General features: G+C 42.3%; 1 protein-coding gene across 1 annotated transcript in view; it reads left to right on the forward strand.

The window, feature by feature from the left end:
• The window catches only part of LOC147884262 (kinesin-like protein KIN-4A), a 51,433-nt gene that overhangs the window by 24,249 nt on the left and 4,115 nt on the right, over positions 1-23,069 (forward strand). Inside the window, exons 8-26 of the mRNA XM_087398072.1 lie at positions 8,857-8,948; positions 9,111-9,224; positions 12,852-12,965; positions 13,102-13,188; positions 13,358-13,577; positions 13,662-13,841; positions 13,926-14,023; positions 14,153-14,251; positions 14,359-14,472; positions 14,764-14,880; positions 15,103-15,183; positions 15,289-15,360; positions 15,460-15,559; positions 15,918-15,949; positions 16,237-16,334; positions 17,516-17,620; positions 17,755-17,991; positions 18,562-18,724; positions 18,802-18,957. Coding sequence (XP_087254198.1) covers positions 8,857-8,948; positions 9,111-9,224; positions 12,852-12,965; positions 13,102-13,188; positions 13,358-13,577; positions 13,662-13,841; positions 13,926-14,023; positions 14,153-14,251; positions 14,359-14,472; positions 14,764-14,880; positions 15,103-15,183; positions 15,289-15,360; positions 15,460-15,559; positions 15,918-15,949; positions 16,237-16,334; positions 17,516-17,620; positions 17,755-17,991; positions 18,562-18,724; positions 18,802-18,957 — 2,279 coding nt within the window. The remainder of the gene's footprint in view (positions 1-8,856; positions 8,949-9,110; positions 9,225-12,851; positions 12,966-13,101; positions 13,189-13,357; positions 13,578-13,661; positions 13,842-13,925; positions 14,024-14,152; positions 14,252-14,358; positions 14,473-14,763; positions 14,881-15,102; positions 15,184-15,288; positions 15,361-15,459; positions 15,560-15,917; positions 15,950-16,236; positions 16,335-17,515; positions 17,621-17,754; positions 17,992-18,561; positions 18,725-18,801; positions 18,958-23,069) is intronic.

The raw sequence follows: 23,069 nt of genomic DNA on the forward strand, positions 1-23,069 counted from the left end.
TGGATTGAGGCCTCACATGATAAGCTTGCCTTGCCCAAAGGCTCTACTCTATATGTTTTGGTCGTGATCACCAATCCTCCCTCAGAATGGGACAAGGTCATTGATTGCCAAGCTCGGTGTCTTGTGTGCCATTTAAGCTTGCCAAAGAAAGGAGTATTGCATATCTAAGTTGACCCATGCACCTTTTATGTGCAATGAGTAGCTAATTGGAGCAGCCTGCATATAGCCCCAAGGGTGCACTGATCCATTGTCTGGAGTATACTAGTCTTTTCATGGTTCCTTTGAGAAAGGCCCAATCCACCTATCATATTCCTTCTTGAAATCCAAGAGAAGGATTACAAGGGGCTGAAACACGTACCGAGCCTACCCAGTGTCCTTCCAGAGTCCTTCCAGAAGGTGAAAATGTTATCCATAATGTTTTGCTTCTAAACAAAGACTATGTGTGTCTTGGATGATGTCGGGGGAGAGGGGACGTGGGCGCATGCTGAACTTGTAGGCTGTGTTGAAGAGCTTGATCGACTCACAGCTTTGCCATCCCCCAAGGGATCAAGCATATCCAACTATGGAAAAGGGAAGAAGGCATCTATCCTGAATCAAAAGTCTCCTAAAATGGTTAGGAGAGTAGTATGCCCATCAAGTCTCAATATTACCGAAAGAAGAATTGCGAAAGTCCATCCTCTCTCGAGCATGTAGTGGAAGGGCCTTCTAGGCTTCAAGCATATCATGATATGTAAAAGGAGCCTCCAGCTTGCTCATCATGGGTTGGGTGACTACTGAGGGAAAACCTCTTTCAAGAAGCCTCTGCCTAGGGCATATGCTCCATGGCTTGAAAACAACCTTTTGTAGAGGAGACAATCATCTCCACATTCTCCAAAGTGATAGTATAGTTTGGGCTTGCCTTCTTCTATGAATGCTTGAGTTGCATCCTTGATGATTTAGGCAGGCTTCCGCTCCCTCTTGTATGTATGAAACCTCTTCTTCTCCCTTGTGTTTGTAGTGTTGGAGTGGATTCTCACTCTATTTGTAATGAAGGTCACTTCAGGTTCTCTCTCTCTTGAATGTCTCTTCCCTTTTCTTTCTTTCAAAGCCTTAAAAGTTCTTTCTATTCGGCTGCTCACTGTGCACACATGGTCCATCTGTTTCCGGAGCCACCATGCAAACTTCTTCCCCTCTTCTAGGCGAAATCTATGAGGGGTGGATCGTTGATGAAGGTGGAGTTTTGAGGGAGCATCCTGCTCAGGCGAAATTAGCCTGGGTGGAGGGTAGTTTTCATGACAGTTTGACCCCCTGTTAGTGTTTTGCTCATAACTTTCTGCTCGGTAGTCCGATTGTAATGAAATTTATATCAGCGCGAAGCCCTCTTCAAGGCGCATGTTTATATGTGATCAGATCTTGAATCAGATACTACTGCAAAAAGTTATGAGTCTCTGTGTCTGACAGTCTGTTTTCATGACAGTTTTTACCCCCGTCTAGTAAACTGTCCATAACTTTTTGGCCGCTGCTCTCTTTCTTACGAAACATATATCAGCGCGAAGCTCTCTTTAAGGCGCATGTATCTACGTACTTAGATCTTGAATCAGATACTGCTGCAAAATGTTATGAGTCTCTGTGTTTGACAGTCTGTTTTCATGACAGTTTTACCCCCCTTCCAGTAAACTGTCCATATCTCTTCAACCGTCTGTCTATTTTCAATGAAACTTATATCGGCGTGAAGCCCATCTCAAGGCGCATCTCTTTGTGTGCTTGAATCTCTGATATCATGTCTCTACTGAAAGTTATAGGCCTCTGTGTCTAATGATAGTTCGTAGAGTGTTTTGAGCTAAGTGTAAAGGTGTCTATGAAGGAGGTGCAATGTTTCCTCGGAATCTACCCATCCGACCTAATCAGCCCCTTCAAACTCCTCGATATATATCAGTTCATGTCATGTTGAGCCGTAAGATCTTCTTTCAACAACGTATCGCTCTTCTCTTTGACGCAGACCGGCTCGCTGAGATTATGACCTCCTCTGATCCTTTCCTTCTCCCTATGCTTGATTACAACATCACTTGGGATGTTACCATCTTCATTCTCATCTGAGAGAGGAAAGTATGGTGTGGTATCTTGGCATAAAAGTTTGTTTTCTAATGTCCCATTCTCAATGATAAATATCTTTGGCTGTCAGTTCGAAAGCAGCAGGAAGTGAAGAGGTGCGTGAAGTTTATTACCCCTAACTTCATGTCACACCAGGTTTGGAAGAACTTACTTGTCATTGTGTCACCTTGTTGCATCCCTGAGAAACGGTACAAGTATTCCATATGCATGGCCTCCATAGCCTCTATGTGGATATTTTTAACTTGGCGCAAAAGATGTGACGCCAAAAATTGATATTTTTAACTTGGCATTGATATTGTTTTTCTCTATGTTTGATAAGGGTTTGAGTATCAAGTGATAGCCTAGCGGCTCTCACTTATTTCTATTTTCTATGATATTGTATGGGATGGAGAGGATGAGTGGAATGGCTCATTATAAATACCATAGGTATGAATTATAAATACCTTGGTATGGGGTGAGAGTTATTTGTGTATGGGATATTGTGGAGTTTTTTAGAAAATAGGAAGAGTGAGTCATATAAAGAGGTGGGCTCATGTCCATGTGTTCCAATAATATAAGAGAGGCCACATGCCAAGTGTGTGGAAAGCATGTGGAGGAGTGTGAAGTCAAGAGGAATCCTTCTAGAACTCCTATGTGGAATAAGGAGGATGTGGACATGTGGAAAAGAGAGGGTCCCTATGGGCTCCATGTGAGGAGACTCTTGACTTTCTCAATATTTTAAGAGTCTTGAGCATCTTTTGATGGGACACATGGCAAGAGTAGCCAAAAAGGACATGGATGGTGACATATGTGCTTATGTGATTGATGGGGAAAGGAATCTACAGGCAGCAATTGTAAATGGGTGAAGGAGGGTAACAAAATCTCTATAAAAGGAGCCCTCCTCTCCCTTGTTCATCAATCTCTTCCACCATTAGGTCTCATGTTGCTGTAGCTCTAGTCTCCCCAAGCCTCTTCCATGAGCCTTCTCTCCCTCTTGTAGATATTCTCTCATGTAGACTCTTGAGTCCATCTCTCTCTAGTTTATTCTCTCTCTATGAGTAGTCTTGGAGCTTCCGCTCCCTCTTGTATGTATGAAACCTCTTCTTCTCCCTTGTGTTTGTAGTGTTGGAGTGGATTCTCACTCTATTTGTAATGAAGGTCACTTCAGGTTCTCTCTCTCTTGAGTGTCTCTTCCCTTTTCTTTCTTTCAAAGCCTTAAAAGTTCTTTCTATTCGGCTGCTCACTGTGCACACATGGTCCATCTGTTTCCGGAGCAACCATGCAAACTTCTTCCCCTCTTCTAGGCGAAATCTATGAGGGGTGGATCGTTGATAAAGGTGGAGTTTTGAGGGAGCATCCTGCTCAGGCGAAATTAGCCTGGGTGGAGGGTAGTTTTCATGACAGTTTGACCCCCTGTTAGTGTTTTGCTCATAACTTTCTGCTCGGTAGTCCGATTGTAATGAAATTTATATCAGCGCAAAGCCCTCTTCAAGGCGCATGTTTATATGTGATCAGATCTTGAATCAGATACTACTGCAAAAAGTTATGAGTCTCTGTGTCTGACAGTCTATTTTCATGACAGTTTTTACCCCCGTCTAGTAAACTGTCCATAACTTTTTGGCCGTTGCTCTGTTTCTTACGAAACATATATCAGCGCGAAGCTCTCTTTAAGGCGCATGTATCAATGTACTTAGATCTTGAATCAGATACTGCTGCAAAATGTTATGAGTCTCTGTGTTTGACAGTCTGTTTTCATGACAGTTTTACCCCCCTTCCAGTAAACTGTCCATATCTCTTCAACCGTCTGTCTGTTTTCAATGAAATTTATATCAGCGCGAAGCCCATCTCAAGGCGCATCTCTTTGTGTGCTTGAATCTCTGATATCATGTCTCTACTGAAAGTTATAGGCCTCTGTGTCTAATGACAGTTCGTAGAGTGTTTTGAGCTAAGTGTAAAGGTGTCTATGAAGGAGGTGCAATGTTTCCTCGGAATCTACCCATTCGACCTAATCAGCCCCTTCAAACTCCTCGATATATATCAGTTCATGTCATGTTGAGCCGTAAGATCTTCTTTCAACAACGTATCGCTCTTCTCTTTGGCGCAGAAACGGCTCGCTGAGATTATGGCCTCTGCTGATCCTTTCCTTCTCCCTATGCTTGATTACAACATCACTTGGGATGTTACCATCTTCATTCTCATCTGAGGGAGGAAAGTATGGTGTGGTATCTTGGCATAAAAGTTTGTTTTCTAATGTCCCATTCTCAATGATAAATATCTTTGGCTGTCAGTTCGAAAGCAGCAGGAAGTGAAGAGGTGCGTGAAGTTTATTACCCCCAACTTCATGTCACACCAGGTTTGGAAGAACTTACTTGTCATTGTGTCACCTTGTTGCATCCCTGGAAAACGGTACAAGTATTCCACATGCATGGCCTCCATAGCCTCTAGCTCTAGCCTAGTGCCCTCATATTAGTTTGCTGACACATGGTGAGTCTAGCTGTTGCTCCCTAGGTCTCTCAAATAGAGGCAATGTCTCGTTGAAGTACTTGGTTTCTCTCGAGGAGACTACTGATGAGTAATTGCCTACTCAGGAAATATTGTACATCTCCTTTGAATGGCCTCCACTGTCCACCTAGTCCAACATTGTGAGGAGGGTGTCCTCCAAAGTTTACATTTTGTGATGGCATCTCCCACATCTTCCTCTTGATAGAGATCATCCCGTATCCTCACTGTTCTTTGGTGCAATTTTTGTTGAGGCTGCTCCAATTGTAGGACTATGGAAGAGTAGACTGATGCCATCATGCCTGCCAAGATGGCAGGCTACTCTTTGGCTAGCCCAATCACCAACAATCAAGCAGTGCAACCTTTCTAAACTACACCATGCCCCCAACTAGGGCTCTCTTTGTAAACCTTGGTGGAGAATCAACCGCTACGGTTGCTGCCATGCATGATCATGAAACCCAAATTCCATCTCACAGTGTTCTCATGGGAATGATGGAGGGATGGTGAACAAGGCCTTATGGCAATGTAAGGCCTGCGCAAAACGAGTAGACTTTGTGGGAGGCTCCGCGTGAGAATAATCCAAGCCATTGTGACACCGAGTGAGGGGCATCAATGACTCTCAGGCCCAACTCATAGGCCCCATCCATCAAGATTGAAGGAGTTACATCCAACTTGTGAGGGATTAGCCCCATGCCAATTTGAGTCAAATGCTCAACTACATTTACTCACACTACAATCAAGATGACGCATCCAACTCCGCGCTTTACCTATAGAAAACAAAGCAAGGAGGTGGTCCTATGCTTGTACTTCATCCAAAGGGACTGTCCCTACTTATCCAACCATTTGTCCCAACATATTCATCGATTGATGTTTCATTGGAAATTCAAGAGTCCGTTGTTCTGTCCTAGAGGTAGCAAAGTTGAAGCCCTAGAAAGCATGGCTGTGCTCCCTACTGCCCCAATAGTGCCACCCTTCCAAGGTTAGAGGAGCATCCCTATGGCCTCCAAGGTGAGAGGTAGGATATTATGCTTTTTGGAATCTGCAAATAATTCCAGGGTCTCCAAAATCTTGTTGGGATTGGTAGGTTTTGGGTAGGGCTTGGGGCCCATGTTCTAGAAAGGGGGAGATTACTGGAAAAACAGAAGATATGACACACATTTCTTCTCACAAGCCGAAAATAACATAGCTTCAAACCTCACATGAAATAATGATTTGAGATAAGAAAATTTGAGAGAAGGCAACACAAAATCAGTCAAATATGGACTGGACTGCTGCTCATACCTACAGGGCTTGTTGCAGCTTACAAGACACATAAAATTGCAGTTACAGACTCACAACAAAGCTCACCACAAGACAACTAGAGCCACGACCTGCTACTGCAACCTTTATAGACATAGAAATGTCTCCAGTCACCATTCAAGAGCTGCTGCCCTGCCAACTCAAGTGACAGTCCATAGAACCTCCAAAAGATGCCAGCAACCCTCATGGATCCAGCCAAGGATCACCGCCTGCTAACCGTTTGGAGAGAAGAAGAGGATCTTGATGAAAGGCAACTCTTCACAATACTTGACAAGCCACGCCATTGGTTGCATGGCCACCTATGTGGCAGTCTCCCCATGCTCTTTCAAACCTTTGCATACCCCCCTACGAGCCAACATTCCCCCCTTAAATTAAGCAGGGGGAGAAAAGACAACAAGACTAAAGACTTTAGTGGCATCCACGCTGGATCAATTAAAAACGGACTCAAAAAGGTAATGTCACCACCCAAAAAGGGTTCAAGAAAATGTCACAAACTTTGAATTTGAACTAAAAAGCATAGTCACCCTAGATATTGATTACTAGTGTCTCTGTCTGCACTAGTCAAGCAAAATTTTCTCCTTGAGCTTCCTCCACAATGCACGCATTTGTGCTTGACTCTTGCTCTTCAAATCGTAAGCTCGCTTGTAGCAGAATTTCTCTAGATGGCCTTCTCTCCTACAATACTCACAGACCAAGCTCTTATTATTGACATTGTTCTTCATTGTGTTTTTGTCTCTTACTGTGTGTGCTGTGTTGCCTCCGGGCCAAACTGATTCGATCCGATGTTCTTACCTCATTAGCATGGAAACAACATCATGAAAATCCAAGGAATCTGAATTTACCCGGTCCAGCAATCCTCTTCCTCTCAATAGACCCTCATCGAAAATTCTCCACAAGTTCACAGGAAAGCAAAGTGCTCTGATACCACTATTGGAAAAACAGAGGATATGACAAATATTTCTCCTCGCAACCCAAAAATAACACAGCTTTAAATAGCGCATGAAATAATGCTGATATAAGGAAATCTGAGAAAAGGCGACACAAAATCACTCGTATGACTTGATCAAAAGAATCGAATATGGACTGTGAACTTTTGCTCATCCCTACAGAGCTTGTTGCAGCTTACAAGATACATAAAATAACAGTAAAAGTCTCACTACAAAGCTCACCGCAAGACGACTAGAGCAACGACCTGCTACTGCAACCTTTATAGATGTAGAGATGTCTCCAATCACTATTTAAGAGCTGCTGCCCTGCCAACTCAAGTGACAGCCCATGGACATCCAAAAGATGCCAGCAACTCTCATGGTACCAGCCAAGAATCACCACCTGCTGACCGCTTGGAGAGATGAGATTCCTGAATGAAAGGTGGCTCTTCACGATCTTTCACGAGCCATGCCATGGTCCCATATGATGTGGCAGTCGTTCCATGCTCTTACCTTTGCATACCCACCCGTATGAGCTTTATACCATACCAAGGAAAAGCCAACAAAGATGTTGCAAGATCGACTAACGAGCAGGGTTTGAGACAAAGGCATCCCCAAGGGTGTGTGCTGAGGGGAAGGGTGAATAGAAGTACGAGGGTCTAGGAGAGAGTTAGGAGGGGGCTGCAGATGGGGGCTGTGAGGAGGGATGCATAGGGTTTGGTTCATAGGGAGAAGTAGCTAGACAAGGGCGGGTGGGCTGAACCTTGGGGGAGGGAGGTCGTTTAACCAAGGTGATGGAAGAGGGATGGGTCTATCGGGGGAGGTCGAACTCTCCTAGGGCTACTTTGTACACTGCTCTTGACTAGTGCCAAAGTAGCCTTTGTGGTGAGCCAATTCCTAGTTCTGTACCTGCCTGTGAGCATTCTTTGCTGCATACATAACCTCTTCTTTCCTTCCACCCAAGTTCACAACCTGCCTGTGGAGATCATGACAGGGATGGGGCAACCTAGGCGAAGGGGGATGACCCAGAAACTGGCAAGCATTGTCCCCCCTCTTTAAGAAGGAGGGTGAACGGGAAAGGGTTGAGGATGCCCCAAGAGGGCTGGCAGGGTCTAGCTTCCCCCCTTATGGGAGGGTAGATGGAAAACAGGGACAAGCTTTAGCGAGATGGCCATTGGTTTGGCAAAACATTCCCCCAGGCAAGTTCCCTAGCGTCACCTCTCTTGGCAAGAGTAAAAGTCCTGAAAGGACAATGCACTAAAAGTTAGTATTGGTGGACTGGTGGTTTCAAGTGCAGTTTGGGAGGAAGGGGGTGATTATGTATGTAAATGCATCCAAAAGAAAGGCCGGTTCAGTTTTCGACAAAAAGAAACTCTTTCAATGGTGGAATAGGTGAAATCCCATGTAAGAATTGCATTCAAAATCAAGGAGGATAAGATCGACATTCTTAAGCACTCTCATGACTCCAAAGGTACAAAGACCCGGATAACAGAGGAGCTCACTATAACACCAGTAAAACAAAGATCCAGTGGACTACAAAAGTTAGAGAGGCCAGGAAACAAGGTAACTGGGTAGCTTATAGAGCAAAAAAAGCGATTATGAAAAAGTTGAAAGCTAATCCAAAGACACTCAGTCTATAACTGATGTACCGAATCAGGTTGCTTAATGATCAGCAGAGACAATGTGCACTCAATTAGATCTTGGGGCACCACTAGTTCCCCTACAGGGGTAATGATCTCAGGATGTATTTTCTCATAGGCCCTTTCGGCAGTATCCTTTTGCACAACCCTCCCTCTACCCCCCCGCCCCCCCCCGCCCCCCCCCCCCCCCCTCCTCTCTCTCTCTCTCTCTCTCTCTCATGTTGAGAGCCTAGGACCAATTCATCTATATGGGTGCTGTTTCCCAATAGGCGCCATATTTTATACTGCATTATGTGTAGTTATCTTATACATTAAAACTTGTTTTCTGTATTTCATACACAATAAACAGAAAGCACTTAGTTTGAATGTGTTTTATATCAAAACTATGTATTTAGTGTTCTAAATTATGGGTCTTGCGTCAGCTTGTATCAGTCCAGCAGATTCAAATGCGGAGGAGACACTAAATACTTTGAAGTATGCCAATAGAGCTCGAAACATTCAGAACAAGCCAATAGTAAGCTTTGGAGCAAGCTTGAGTTGTATTAGAAATGGCATTGAACGTTGCAAGGTTTTCTTTACTGTGCAAATAAAGTTCACTTTATGTAGTGTGTGGTTATGTGGCTGCTAAATGGAAATACTGGGATTTGCCAAATCAAATCCAAACTCTTGTCTACAGGTGAATCGGGATCCTACGACAGCTGAAGTTCAGCGCATGCGGCAACAACTGGAGATGTTACAAGCTGAGCTTCTATGCATTCGTTCTGGAAGTGGCACAATGGAAGACACTCTTGTAAGTTTTCTTCTTCTTCTTCTATTCTGTGCAGCAATCTGTATATTTTCTCTCAAGGGAGATGCTGTAAGGTTCCTTGTGGTGACATTGTGATGTCATGAATATTTTCTTTGTGAATTGCCATGTTAATCTCTCTCTCTCTCTCTCTCTCTCTCTCTCTCTCTCTCTCTCTGTGTCTCTCTCTCTCTCTCTGTCTCTCGCATGCATGCGGGTGCTCACATCCCCACACCCACATGCCCACCCATGCACATGCACGGCCACATGTGCCCAGCAGGGTGATGATCTCTACTTGATTTGGAGCCAAAAGAGTTGGACATGGGTGAACTCTGGAATAACCACTATCTTTGTTCCAACCACTGCTGTGATGGCTTGATGAAAGATTGATGGTCCAAAGCTTTCCTAGGAGAAACCATAATTACTATCTTAATACCATTAACTTTATGAAAAGCCTGACCCAAATGAAAGGAACCGTATGTGGAAACGAGTGAGCAGACTGCAAGAGTTTCTAAGGGGTGAGCTTGCAATATATCTATCCATCTATCTGTGTGTGACCACACACAGACGATAGGAAGTTGGTGGGTGACTTCAAAATGGAAACAATAAACACCAAAATGCCCATATCATCTGTACAGAAACATTTTGTCTGCCCATTCATTTTTCTCTCATAGTATCGTGACATTGAACTAAGTATGGAGACATAGTTAGCATTTTTGATGGAGTGGAAAGGCTATGCATTCTTGGTGAATGATACTGATCCTTAAATTTTTTATCCATACACATTTTCATCAATCATGTTCTTTCTAAAAGTAAATTTTGGGGCATTCATGAGATTTATTGTGTCTCACATGGTTGGCTCTTAACCATTCATCAATTAGTTTGCAATCTCAGCTTCTTTGAGTTGGCCCAACTTGTGTAATTTTTATTGGCAAAATGTAGATGTACACATTATTCACATTTTTAGGAAAACAACCACATGATAAGCGATTTTGAAAGCAACAACATACTAGTGCCTATGATTTCTTCAGCGATTTCATCCTTTCAAGCAGCAATACTGTTACAAGGAGGAAAGACCAAAAGAAAGTTTTTGTATTAGGGTATCAATGTACTAGTATGGTGGAAATGGTTTATATTTTTAGGAGATGTCAGTCATTGATTGATGATACATAGGTAAAAATTTGCATATCCAAGAAGTTCTTGGGGCATGCAGCTCCAGTGCTGCCTTCCTTCTGGGTTCACGAGTCTCAGATTGGGAGATTCTTTTTTGATGATTGTAGTAAATGTACTATTGAGTGTCATCAGTTTGAATGTCAGCTGATTTGCCTCAGTAAGAAAGATGTACTATGTTGAGTGTCATCAGTTTGAACGTTAGCTGATTTGCACCAATAAGAAAGAAAGAAAGAAAGATGTATTACTGTCTTCAGAAGGCCTCGCAAGCCTATAAGACAAAATTACAATCGAGGGGTAACTCATACAAGCCACTGTGGGCTTCAGCAAAGGGCTCGCTAAGGCCCTCGCTGAGTGCTATGCTGTGAAAACTCAAAAACTCAATCTCAAATATCAAAACCAGTTAAAAAACATAGCCAAGTGCCATGGTGGCTCTCCTATGGGCTGCAAAGATCTGTCGTATATGTGTTTGTTGGGTCTCTCGGTGTGGCAGGGGGTGTGGTCTTTGTGATCTCTATATCTGATGGACCATATCAAGAGTGACGCCTCGGTTTGGATGGTCCCCTCTGAGTAGGGCTGGGATGGGCTGGATCTCCATCATGCATGCTCTGGTCAAAAATTAAAAAGTGTGTCATCCCCCCTTTTCTTTCATCCAATTACTAACTCTATTTCTTATCTAGATCTAAACCTCCTCCTATTTATACCTTCTTTGTTTTTCAATGAAAAGACTTCTATTAAGTATGAAAATCACCCCAAGAGTAAATACTTATGGCAGAAATCATCATGCCTAGCATGAGAAACAAAATATCCTAAGTGGACGAACAACGTGCTCATCAAGAAGAGCTAGTAAAGCACCAAGACTGAGGCTGCAAAAAGGAGAGCCACTCCACTCCCTGAGAAAAATAGTCCTCTTGGTAGGTGTTGCCTAGGAAGATCCCTGCATGCTCCCCCAAATGGTCATCAAAGAGTGTATAATATCTATCCAAATAGTAGCCAATGTGTGTGAAGGTTGGACCTAGGAGCCATCTTGACCCTCTGTGCATCACTAGAATCTCCCAAAAAGTATTCTTTGAGGCATGTGCAGGTTTGTAAGGAAACTGGGAAACATCATCCAGAGAACATGACTGAACTAAAGCGGCGAACCAAAAGAGTAAGGAAGATTCATGCCTCTCATAAAAGATTTGAGGCCCTGAAAGATAGAGTCAAGTCATCAGGTCCCAGGTGATGAAGAAGGGGAAGGGAACAAAAGTGCTCAAAAGACCAGCAATCCCCTCCCAGATAAACCTTGCTTGTCTACAATCCCATAAACAATGTTGAATACACTCCTCAACAGAAAGGCAACTAGGACAAGTAGGGGCTGCCCCATTGGACCTCCACAAATACACTACAATCCCTCCATGCATAGAAATCCAAAAGAAAAGAGTGATTTTTCTATTCCTAAGGAATTTTTAGTGTCTTCTCCAAAGGGATTTCTGCAGTCTTGCAGAAATCTATAAATCCTCCCAATCAGGAGCTTTGGTGGGCTTCCAGCTCTGAAATCTCTTTGCATTACTAACCATGTAGTGAAAGAATGGGAGGCTCTTCTTATATCAATCCATTCCCACTCCCTGGGGTCCCACTGCAAATACTTTATGGGACACCTCTATAAATCCTCCATGAACCCAAGGGAATATGATCTGGGTTAGGTTCTACATACCAACCTGAAGTCAAGAAACACTGCTCCAAATGACCAAAATGCTGACAGGCTAAAAAACAACGCCGCCCACAAGGATATTCTCATCTGTAGACGAGAATAACCTGCCTCCAGAGTGAACATCAAAAACCAAGTCATCCTCATCTGAACCTCGTCGAAGTCTATGACCTGACCTCGCATCATGTTTAATCTAAGGGGGCTTGATGTGGCTGCTTTCTAGTGATGTATTTATGTTTTGAGTTTTATAACCATGCACCTATCGTATGTACTAGGTTTTATGTTCCATCAAAGCTTGTATTGTCCACTTAGTTTAGCCATGCAATCCTCAATACGTCTGTTGGGTTGAATGCTGAATTCATAATAGAAAATACCACTTTTCTTTCCAATAATGTCATTAACAAAAACATGTGGGGATAATCTTATGCATGTTTTAGTCAGGGATCCTGTGAGTAAGAGGAACAAGAAACACAAAAGAAAAAGGGGATGAAGTGCAGGTGGAGCCCGTGAGGCTTTGCCTTGAGAGCTGCTTTGTCTATCCCTATACTACAATGGATTTGAGGCCTATATCCCAGAGCTGACATGTAGAAAATTTGAAAACAAGGGTATTGCTAGACAGGGGAAGAGGTTATGTACCTCTATCAAAACCATATATCAATATCCACCTTGAATCTAGTAGTAGGTTCATGCAGAAATATATCTCATTTTGTTGATTCAAGTAACCAAAGGGTGATCTTTTAAGTAAACCCGTGGAAATGCAATGGACTGCACAGATGCTGAAACAGAAGATTACGTGGCTTGAAGCAAATAATTCAGAACTCCGACAGCAATTACAAGAAGCGCACAAGGGATTACAATTATGTGCTCAACATGTGATGGATGCTCTGGTGGGTTTTGTTTCTCGGTTTGATTTCTGGTTGAAGTTTAGATCTGACTTTTTGTCAGGATGGTTATCACTTCTTACATAGACATGGTGTATCCACAAGTAAATTGCTCTAACTTTTAGATGTTATTCGTGCATAGGTTGAAAGGGACAAACTGCGTCATAAAATTGAGCTACTACGTAATGGAAAGACTTGGGATGAGCTTGAGGACGATGAAGGATTGCAGGTTTGTTGTTTACAAATGCGAATGTTTCTGATGCATGGACATTTGACTTGGACCTGGTAAAAATATATGACTTCATTGCAAATTTTTTACTAAGACATGCAAAGTTCACTATCTTCCGCCTACTTATAGTTGAAGCAAAGTGATAATAGTATTTTTTGGGTTTCTCCAGAGTTTAGGACTATTGCAAGCATGTACAACAAAAATTCAGGAACTAGAATCGAACATACAGCAGCTTGGACGTGCCAATTCAGTGGATTTCCCAGGCTCTCTGTCTCAACCCTTTGTTGCCTGCACAAACGGATCAGTTATATTCAATGGGGACAATCTAGAACCACATGAAGGTCACCATGCAGATCTGGGACAGATGAGTTCTAATACACAAGAAGAAGGTTGGCAGTGTGGCTTTAATGTGTATAGTGATCGTATTTGTTGGCTTTATAGTTGTTTGATTGGATACGAGTCTGGGGATGCAGAGGATGAAGCAGCTGCAAAAGAATTGGAGCATAATCGCTTAAAAGATTTCCCAGGCTCTTTGTCTCAACCCTTTGTTGCCTGCACAAACGGATCAGTTATTTTCAATGGGGACAATCTAGAACCACATGAAGGTCACCATGCAGATCTGGGACAGATGAGTTCTAATACACAAGAAGAAGGTTGGCAGTGCGGTTTTAATGTGTATAGTGATCGTATTTGTTGGCTTTATAGTTGTTTGATTGGATACGAGTCTGGGGATGCAGAGGATGAAGCAGCTGCAAAAGAATTGGAGCATAATCGCTTACAAGTTTCTATGGACAAAGAGCTTCAAGAATTGAATAAGAGACTCAAAGAGAAGGAGGTGTTCTTTTGCTTCTTTTAATTTTGTACACATTATGCTTAGGTGAATCTGTGATAGTTTGAGGCTTTCCATCTATTAGAGGGAAGAATGGTTCGTACTGAACCTGATTTGCATACTTTCAATTGACAGGCTGAGATGAAGACATTTGTAAAATCTGATGATGTCGTTATGAAGCAACAGTTTGATAAGAAGCTAATGGAACTGGAGGAAGAAAAGAAAATTTTGCAGGTAATCTGGTTGAATTCTCCTCAATTAGGAGAACTTTACTGTTACTTTTGACTGTGGCATAGGTCTATGCCCAATCGTTAAGTGAAATCTTTTGAGTTCTGTATCAGATGGAAAGAGATACGTTGCTGGTGGAAATCGAAAATCTTGCATGTGTCTCTGATGAGCAGACTCAAAAAATGCAAGATGCATATATTCAGAAGCTGAAGGCTCTAGAGTCCCAGGTAACAATTGTACTAGCTAGTCAATGAAAAGCTGATACATGAAATGTGGATCTGGTACTATCGATTTGAACCATGTTGGATTTATGGTTGGTAAAAAATGTCTCCTGTAAATAATAAAATATTTATCTTTTGGTTTATTGATCTACTTTCTATAACAGATGCCAGTATCTCCAGATGTTATGTTCATGTACAAGTTGTTATGCCCTTTATAATAGTGGAGCTATAATTGTTCTTTTGTCCCATGCAAAATGAACGTATCTAAATCTAAGCTATTGCATGTGTGGGTGACAGCTTGTAGAACTAAAACAAAAGCAAGCCAATCAGGCTCAGCTTCTCAAGCAAAAGCTTCGTAGCGAAGAGGCGGCAAAGCATTTACATGAAGAAATCCAGCGTATTAAAACACATAAGGTACATAAGCTAAGGAACTACTTACAACTTGTACAGCTTATAATCTGAAGAAACACTAGTCTTCCAACCTTGAAAGTAGTGCTCCCTTCAGCAAACGAAGTCGAGCAATTCTAGAATGTAAATCTATCTTAGTACTATTAAAATTTGGACTCACCTTGTAATCAGCATAGGAAATATCTATGTTTTCAAATTGCCAAATTTCTTGTGTCCTTTGAATTAAAGGTGCAGTTGCAGCACCAAATCAAGCAGGAATCCGAACATTTCCGGTTTTGGAAAGCTTCCCGTGAAAAGGAACTTCTGCAGGTACCTGGTTTAAATTATTTTGGATGGGGACAAAACAACCGTTTAATTTCTTTGAACTTCCTGAGATACTTTTTGAAAATAACTGCCTTGGAATAATGTCGACAGCTTCGGAAAGAGGGCCGTAAGAATGAATTTGAGATGCACAAGCTCCAGGCTCTGAACCAGCGTCAAAAGATGGTAGTGGAATTTATCTGTAATTGGCTGTGTTAGAGTAAAGGTCCATCGTTTCTTTTCTTTCAGAACGTAGTGGGTTCTAAATGATCTGCCTATTACCAGGTTTTGCAGCGTAAGACTGAGGAGGCTGCAATGGCCACTCGCCGCTTGAAAGAACTTCTCGAGGCTCGCAAATCTTCTAGTCGTGAAAGCACCATGCCTGGTAACCAAAAGAGGACTTAAACCTAGTTCCACACTTGTTCCCAACAGTATCATTTGAACGAGCGGTGACAACGGGAGATATAGGAAATATGTCCAATTTTTCATTTCAAAGCAACAATTTTGGAACAAGGAAATGAGGGATTTCTTGGAAGCCACTTTGTTATTGCTTTTCGCTTGGAAAATGGAACACAACTGTAGGTCTCGATTCATTTAGTAGACTACACGTTACGCTGATTCAATGCTCGTGATTTGATTTGAATAACACAGAGGCTATTTAGCTATATATTTTTCATGTCTTTCAGTGGCTAGAAGTGAGAATCTTAGAGAATCTTATATAAGTGTATTCTTTTGACTTGCAGGGGCAGCGGCAACAAATGGCTCACCTAAGCATGTACATACACCAATTTTCTATTCTTTTTTATTAAAATTTTCTGTCCCATAATAAGAAAAGGTGCTGCATGCTTTTATGGAAGCAATATCCAAGTCCAGTTGCTATTTATAACCTGTTTTTGAAGATGTGGATTGATAAAGATAATTCTCTTCCATCAGAATCGAGATTTCTTTTCTTTCCTTTGTACGTGCCAATTGATCAAGAACTTATGAACGCAGATTCTTGCTTTTCTTTGTAGTAGGGTCTTTGTAAGAGTCTCTAATTTTTCAATCATCATGTTCTTCCAGATGAGTCAAAAGTCGTTACAACAATGCGTTGACCATGACTTAGAAGTTGCAGTGCACATCCATGAAGTTCGTAGCAATTATGAGAGACAAGCTGAGTTGTGAGTATCTATTGTGTAATCTAATGGGTATTCATTTGAGCAGCTGTGGAAGTCGGTAAGTTTTGACCCCGTAAGCCGTGTTTGTGTTCTCGATACACAATAAAGAAAATCAATCAATTGATCTATCACTACGATCAAGTCTTGGCCTCGCTTAAATGTTTGCATGCAAAAGTCGTGTGGTCAAAAGCAATGCCATAACTACATCATCCTTCAGTTATCAAGCATATGTAAGCTAACTGAAACTTAATATATATTAAGTACCTACAACGTTTAGCTTTAGGTTGAAGTTTGTGCATGATTGTTTACTCCTCCATCAGGAGTTCATCCGGATCACTCATGGACAAGGTCAAAGGTTCTCATTTGTCAGTTTATGAAATGTGGGATGACAATTGGGAATTTATTAAGTGTATGATATGGTTTCTTCATTTAAAAAAAAGAAAAACCCCAAAAAAGGTACAAAATAATGAAGGCTCAAGCATTCAGACAGCAACTCATATGAGAGTACTGGGGAGCATGGCTGTCCACACCCATCCTTGTTATCATTGTTCAAGTATTTTTATGCCATTTTTTTGAGTTGACATGTGATAAACTTGCTCTTGCTCGAACCAAACACTTGAAGAAGTGTCAAGTAGCTGTTAAAAGGGAAGAGAATTGTGAAGGCCCTTCAAATACATCATAAACATGTGACATGATGTGTCATGAGAGAGACTAGGGCAAAGGAAGCAAGGCAATCTTTTGTATGCATAAACACTTGTGTGTGTGTGTGTGTGTGTTGGGGGGGGGGGGCGACCCAAGTGTGTGTGTGTGTGTTGGGGGGGGGGGCATACTTGGGTCGGCAGGGGGGACCCAAGTGTGTGTGTGTGGGGGGGGGACCCAAGTGTGTGTGTGTGTGTGTGGGGGGGGGCATACTTGGGCCTGCCATGAGGGTGATATGGATGCTTCTTGCATAGAGGTTTTCTTTTTATGTTTCTGATCTTTGGGATACTCTCCATTTCGGAGACCTCCCATCATGTAAATTTATGAGCATATAAATATACTGCACTGGATATTACCAAAAAAAAAAAGGTGTGTGGGGGGGGGGGGGGACATTAAGGTCTGGAATCGCCTTGTTTACAAGCATGAGATTTACTGCTCACAAACAGTAGTAAGACTTTTCTGTTTTGTTTTGAGTATCTGTGTAGGAGGGCTTTCTTGGCCAAAGAGCTTGATAGGTTAAGGCAAGAGGATGGAATGCAGAAAAATATCCTGGAATCGTACATGCAAAATTCTCACGAGATGTCAATCAGGTGAATCTGTCCTTGTTGTTTATGTATAGACCTCTTTGAACAGGCTTTTCCTGTCATCAACAAGGGTAGTTTGAAATTCTTTAAGGGTGCAAATGTTAGCTTTTGTGCTGATGGGATCTTGCTTTTGGCTGTAGCTCTTCATTTATTTCCAGTTCGTACAGCACCTCTAATGCCAGGCAAGCAAGTATTGAATTGCTGGAAAGTATGGTGGATACTTCTTCCAGTACACTAGTTGCAATGGCTTCAGAGCTCTCAGAGGCAGAAGAACGTGAACGGCTTTTCAGTGGTCGGGTTCGTTGGCAGCAGTTGCGGACTATGGGGGATGCAAAGAATTTGCTACAATATATTTTTGATACAGCAGTAGATGCCAGGTTGAAGCTGGATCTAATCATCATTCTCTTTATATTGGTACATAGGTGCATCTGCCTTTGGACGAATTGTAGTTGGTGGATATAATGTGCAGTGAAGAAAAAAAGTTTGAGAATTCTGTAGTTGGATTCTCATGAAAGATTCCACCCACTTAGTACCCTTTCAAATTTGAAAATTTCTCAATCAGTAGATTTTTGGACTTTAGAACAACAAAAAATCTAAATTTGTATGATTGGATATATTCTAGTCTTACAAATGTATATTTTTCTATCGCCTTAGCGGACATGCAAATTCTTTGAATTTTTGTCCAAGTGGTGATCAGCTGTTCAACTACATGGATTTATCTCGGGGGTGCAGAAGCCCCAACAGCAAAAATTTCTCAATTAGTAGAATTTTTGGACTTTAGAACAAAAAAAAACTTCAGAACAACAAAAATTCTAAATTTGTATGATTGGACATATTCTAGTTTTACAACGGTATATTGTATGATTGGATATATTCTAGTTTTACAAAGGTGTATATATATATATAAATAAGTGGTTGCACAGTTGATTAGCTAGCTTGTCTTCCAGGTGCCGACTTTGGAATAAAGAATTGGAAAACAGAGACTTGAGAGAAAAAGCTGATGAGCTAACTGAGATCTTGAAGCAAAGTGAGGCTCACAGAAAAGAAATTGATAGACAGCAACACCTAAAAGACCAGGCTATTGCAAAAGCCATTGCAACCTCTACTAAGGTAAGAAGTAGTAAGCAACTCTTTTTTTTGAGATGCCCCTAAGATGCATTTTGACAGTAGTTGTATATGTTTTACAGGTGGGTTCAGAAGTTGCAAGGGCATGTGGTGTTGAGGAGATTTCAATGAGTCTTTCACGCTTCCGAGACCTTGGTTTTCAAGAAACAGGCTCTGATGACAGCTGTTCTGATCTGTTCCCCAATCCAAATCGGGGATATCAATATGCTCTTAGAAAGGCATGCCCATACAAACCTTGCATTATACCCAGCACTGTCGGAGCACTTCTAGTTATTCTGATTGAAGCTTTTTCTGATAAGAAGCAACTTAAGAAATCTGTGATTGGTTTTACTAAATTCTAGCTATAATGATCAAGTCTTCCATGGATGCATTCCTAAAGATGTGCTTCTTTTCCAACTATTTCTTCCAAAGATTACTTAGAAATGCAGAATTACTTTTGAGAGCATGGAGGTTTTCCAGAGGGTGGAGTCTATGTTAGGTCTTCTTCGTTACAATGTAATGGATTTGCAATGATAATATTAGGCATCTCTTAAGACGCTATGGAGATGTCAGCCCAAGACAATAGTTTTGAGAAAGCAACTGATTATCGAAGAGACGGAGCTGTAGTTCTATTTTAAATAGGAAATAAACACTTGTTTTGTTTAAAAGGGTATTTGTAAAAGGTCTTCCACTTCAGGAGACATCAGTGAGGAGTGAGTTCCTTAATGTGATAGATTGCACACTCTGTCAAGCCCATATCCTTCTAATGATTGCGAACTGGGAAGATGCATGTCGGTCAGAGATCACAAGGAGTTGGAGCTTGAAAGATGCAGAACCCGAGGTGGAGACTTGCTTTCTGTACACATTACTGTAATCGTGCATTGAATGAAGAATCCAAATAAGGAAGCAGTCAGGACATTATGGCTTAGTGTGGAGTTAGGGTAGGACATACATAAACTCTGATAGGGCTTTCTCCCTTTATTTCAGTTCTGCTGCTTAGCTGCAGAAGCGGCTGGAACAGTGTGAACAGCTTTTTACAGGGCAGAGGACAGCTTCTAGCTAGTAGTACATCAATTCTGATAGGGCTTTTCCCCTTTGTTTACGTTCTGGAGAAGCAGCTGCAACCAGTATGACCAGCTTTTTACAGGGCAGCGGACAGCTTCCAGCTTGTGCCCTCTTCTGCAGCACATGATAAATTCTCTGTATGCCAGGGTGAAACTTTCAATTGCCGTGGAATAGTATAGGAAGCCTTCTACCAGGCAGGAGCATCCAGGGATGCCTAGGGCAGCGAAACAGGCACATTGTGCAGTCAGGCACAGATCTTGAGGCAGAAAACTGCTGCTTACAGCATAGTTGCGTAGTGGCCAGCTGCAGTGTAAGGTGGAATTATTCTCATATGCATTGTTTCTTTCTTGCTATTTCAGGATCAGGGCCTACTGTTTTTGGCTCTCCTGCCTGATGTAAATTATTGATTTTTCATGGTTGGGTTGAGTTTCACCTCCCATCATGATTTATATACCAGATATATGTATTACTCAGATGCGCAACTTGGGGAAAGTGTAACATCTTGAATACGCTAGAATAAAATCAACTCTGATGAAACAAAGATAATAGTTTCATGAATATAAGTTTGGAGGAAGCACCTAGGATCGTTTTGTTGAAGTGCAAGGTCGGCTTGCCTACACATGTGAGATTGCTTTCTGGTTGTTTTTAAGTTTGGCCCAACAATTCGATTTTTGTTTTGGAATATTTAACTTGCACACTTGAAAACTCCCCGATGCTACTGCTTACGTGCATTGCTTCCAGCTAACAGAGTAGACGGAAAGAATCCAGTACTCCACGAGATGAGACAGGTCACTAAAACCTTCTCAAGTAAAGAAGAGGGAGGGGGGAGAAGAAAAGATGTTGGATTTGAGCTTTTATCGTAGTAGAAGCAAAACTTGAAGAATATCTAGTGGTCTTTGGTCTCCACCTCTTGGGAGTCGCATATCAAGCAAATTCTTTGATCGGGAGGGATAAACCCCGGCCATATTTTGATCCTTAGTTTGTGCAATGAAATTCTTAGGTGACCTAGGTCGATCTCCTCGATGCATGCGACAAGTGACCACAGCTTTGAATGGAGCCATCATCTACAGTTTGAAGAAAATAGTCCCTGTAGAACTTATGCTTCATAGAAAGCATAGCAGAGATACCATCGGTGGGACATTTCTTGATAGATGCATGGCCAAGGCATCTGGGGTAAATTTGTCCATCTGTAGACCTAACCTCGTGAATGGGCATATCAATACCCCTTGCTTCCCTTCATGCGAGTGGAGGAGGAAAAAAAAGAATGCCACTGCAGCTAGCTTGTCAATTATCCGTGTCCCCAATCCTTCTGTATGTATTTGATCGTCTGGAAGGATGAATGTAACTGCAGAGGTGATGGTCCAAACTTGCAAAATCTAGTGTGGCACCAATGGCTTGCTATGAATGATGTGGGAGGGCATCATGACCTGTAAATGAAAAGTGGGAATTTTCATATTTAAGTCTTGGAAGTATGCTGGGAAGCGTTGACTCTCTATTCGTAAGTCTAATCAGAACTGTTGTCTTCATAGAAGACAGGTCCAAAAATCATGAGACTATTGAACTAATTCTGTGCAGTAAACGAAAGCGTTCATTTGCATGGTGAGTCTCAAAGTGTCGAAGAACATAATTTTGGCCTTACACAAGATGATCATCAGAACTTGCTGATCACAAAAGTCCTATAGAATATGCATATGCTGGCTGAGGCCATCTGCAGAGGATGACATACGGGCCACGTTGGCTGTATAAAGGAAAAGTGATACTATTGTCTTGGTCATCCTTTCTCTGAGTGTATCCATGAACATGGACATCATCCATGTAGAGGCCAAAGAAGGCAGTGATAAAGGGCACCCTTGTTTGACCCGTGTTGTCCTCATCTATCAATCCTTCATGGATAAATGGAAGTCTCTCTTGGTATCTATAACTTCTATAGTTCCTTGATCAGGAAGACACGAGGCACAGTGTCAAATGTGTTCCTGAAATCCACACTTTTGAGGATAAAACATGGGCCACGTAGCTCAACTTGGTGGTCAATGATCCCCAAAGTGCAAGAAATGAAGTTGGGGGCTGTCTCCTCAGGAAAGCTACCTTTGGTGGCCTCACACATGAATATTTCTGCTTTGCTTTCTAGCATTCACATTTGCTTGTTTTGGAACACCAGCTTCCTGACACCCCTGAGCTTCCCAACCTCAGGGGTATCGGAGATCTCAGGGCGGGTGCGAGGCTTGTCCAATGTGTTCTTGAAATATACACTCCAGGATAAAGCATGGTCCATGTAGCTCAACTTGGTAGTCGGTGATCCAAAGTGCACGAAAAGAAGTTGGAGGCTGTCTCCTCAGGAGAGGGGCCTTCGATGGCCTCTCGCACTCAAATATTTATGCTTTTCTTTGTAGCATTCACATTGTCTTGTTTTGACATACTAGCTCCCCGACACACCTGAGCTCCCTGACCTCCTGAACGTGCCTCTCCCTCATCCTGCCTCCTCTCCCAGCCCTCCCTGCCCCTGACTGCTACCCTCACACCTCACGCTGCCTCCTCTCCCCTCCCATCCCATTGCTTCCACTCGCAGTCTGTATTGCTGTACATACACCTGTACTAGTGTACCGATGCCGTACAGCTTCTGTCTATCTGCTTTTGCCTGTCATGTCTTGCGTTTTGACCTTCTGCTCTTCCTCCCTTGCTTCTCCTGCCCTTCCCTAGTTTTCCTTCTCTCTGTCACTCACACTCCTTCACACACGCACACACATACACACTTCTCTCACTCACTCTCACTCTCCTACATAGTCCACCCCCTCTCTCCTCTCTCACACCTACGCACAATTCCTCTCCATACTCATGCTTGATTCTTCTTTCTCACACAATCACTCATAAATTCTCACATTTTCATTGCTTGACCCTTCCTCGTTCACCTATAGGAGTCAGAAGGTGACAAACGTGTTGAACTCTCCACTCAAGATCGGTGTAATGGCAGCACCACTTCCACTCCCATGGGTCGGGAAAGTCATCTCATTCAAGGAAGACAAGCTCAGTATTCTTCAAGAGGACTTAACTAAGGCATGGACACATGCTTATCGGCAATTTTTTTGTTTCTTATCCCTTGAGAGGCCAAATTCGTGATTGGTATGTTGTAGTACTCCCTCCAAAATAAGGTGTCATATCTCAGGGACACCAGATTACTAGAGGCTTCCATTTCAGTTCTTCATCTCAGCCCCCTTCCCATTGGGAGAGGAAGTCAGTCATTCATGAGTCCTTATTGCCTTAACTTTGATCCAGTTCTTGAGGACCAGAA

Source organism: Dipteris shenzhenensis, chromosome 27 (assembly GCF_047967505.1).
Source record: "Dipteris shenzhenensis isolate YYH24624 ecotype China chromosome 27, Dip_SZ_1.0, whole genome shotgun sequence".
NCBI lineage: Eukaryota > Viridiplantae > Streptophyta > Polypodiopsida > Gleicheniales > Dipteridaceae > Dipteris > Dipteris shenzhenensis.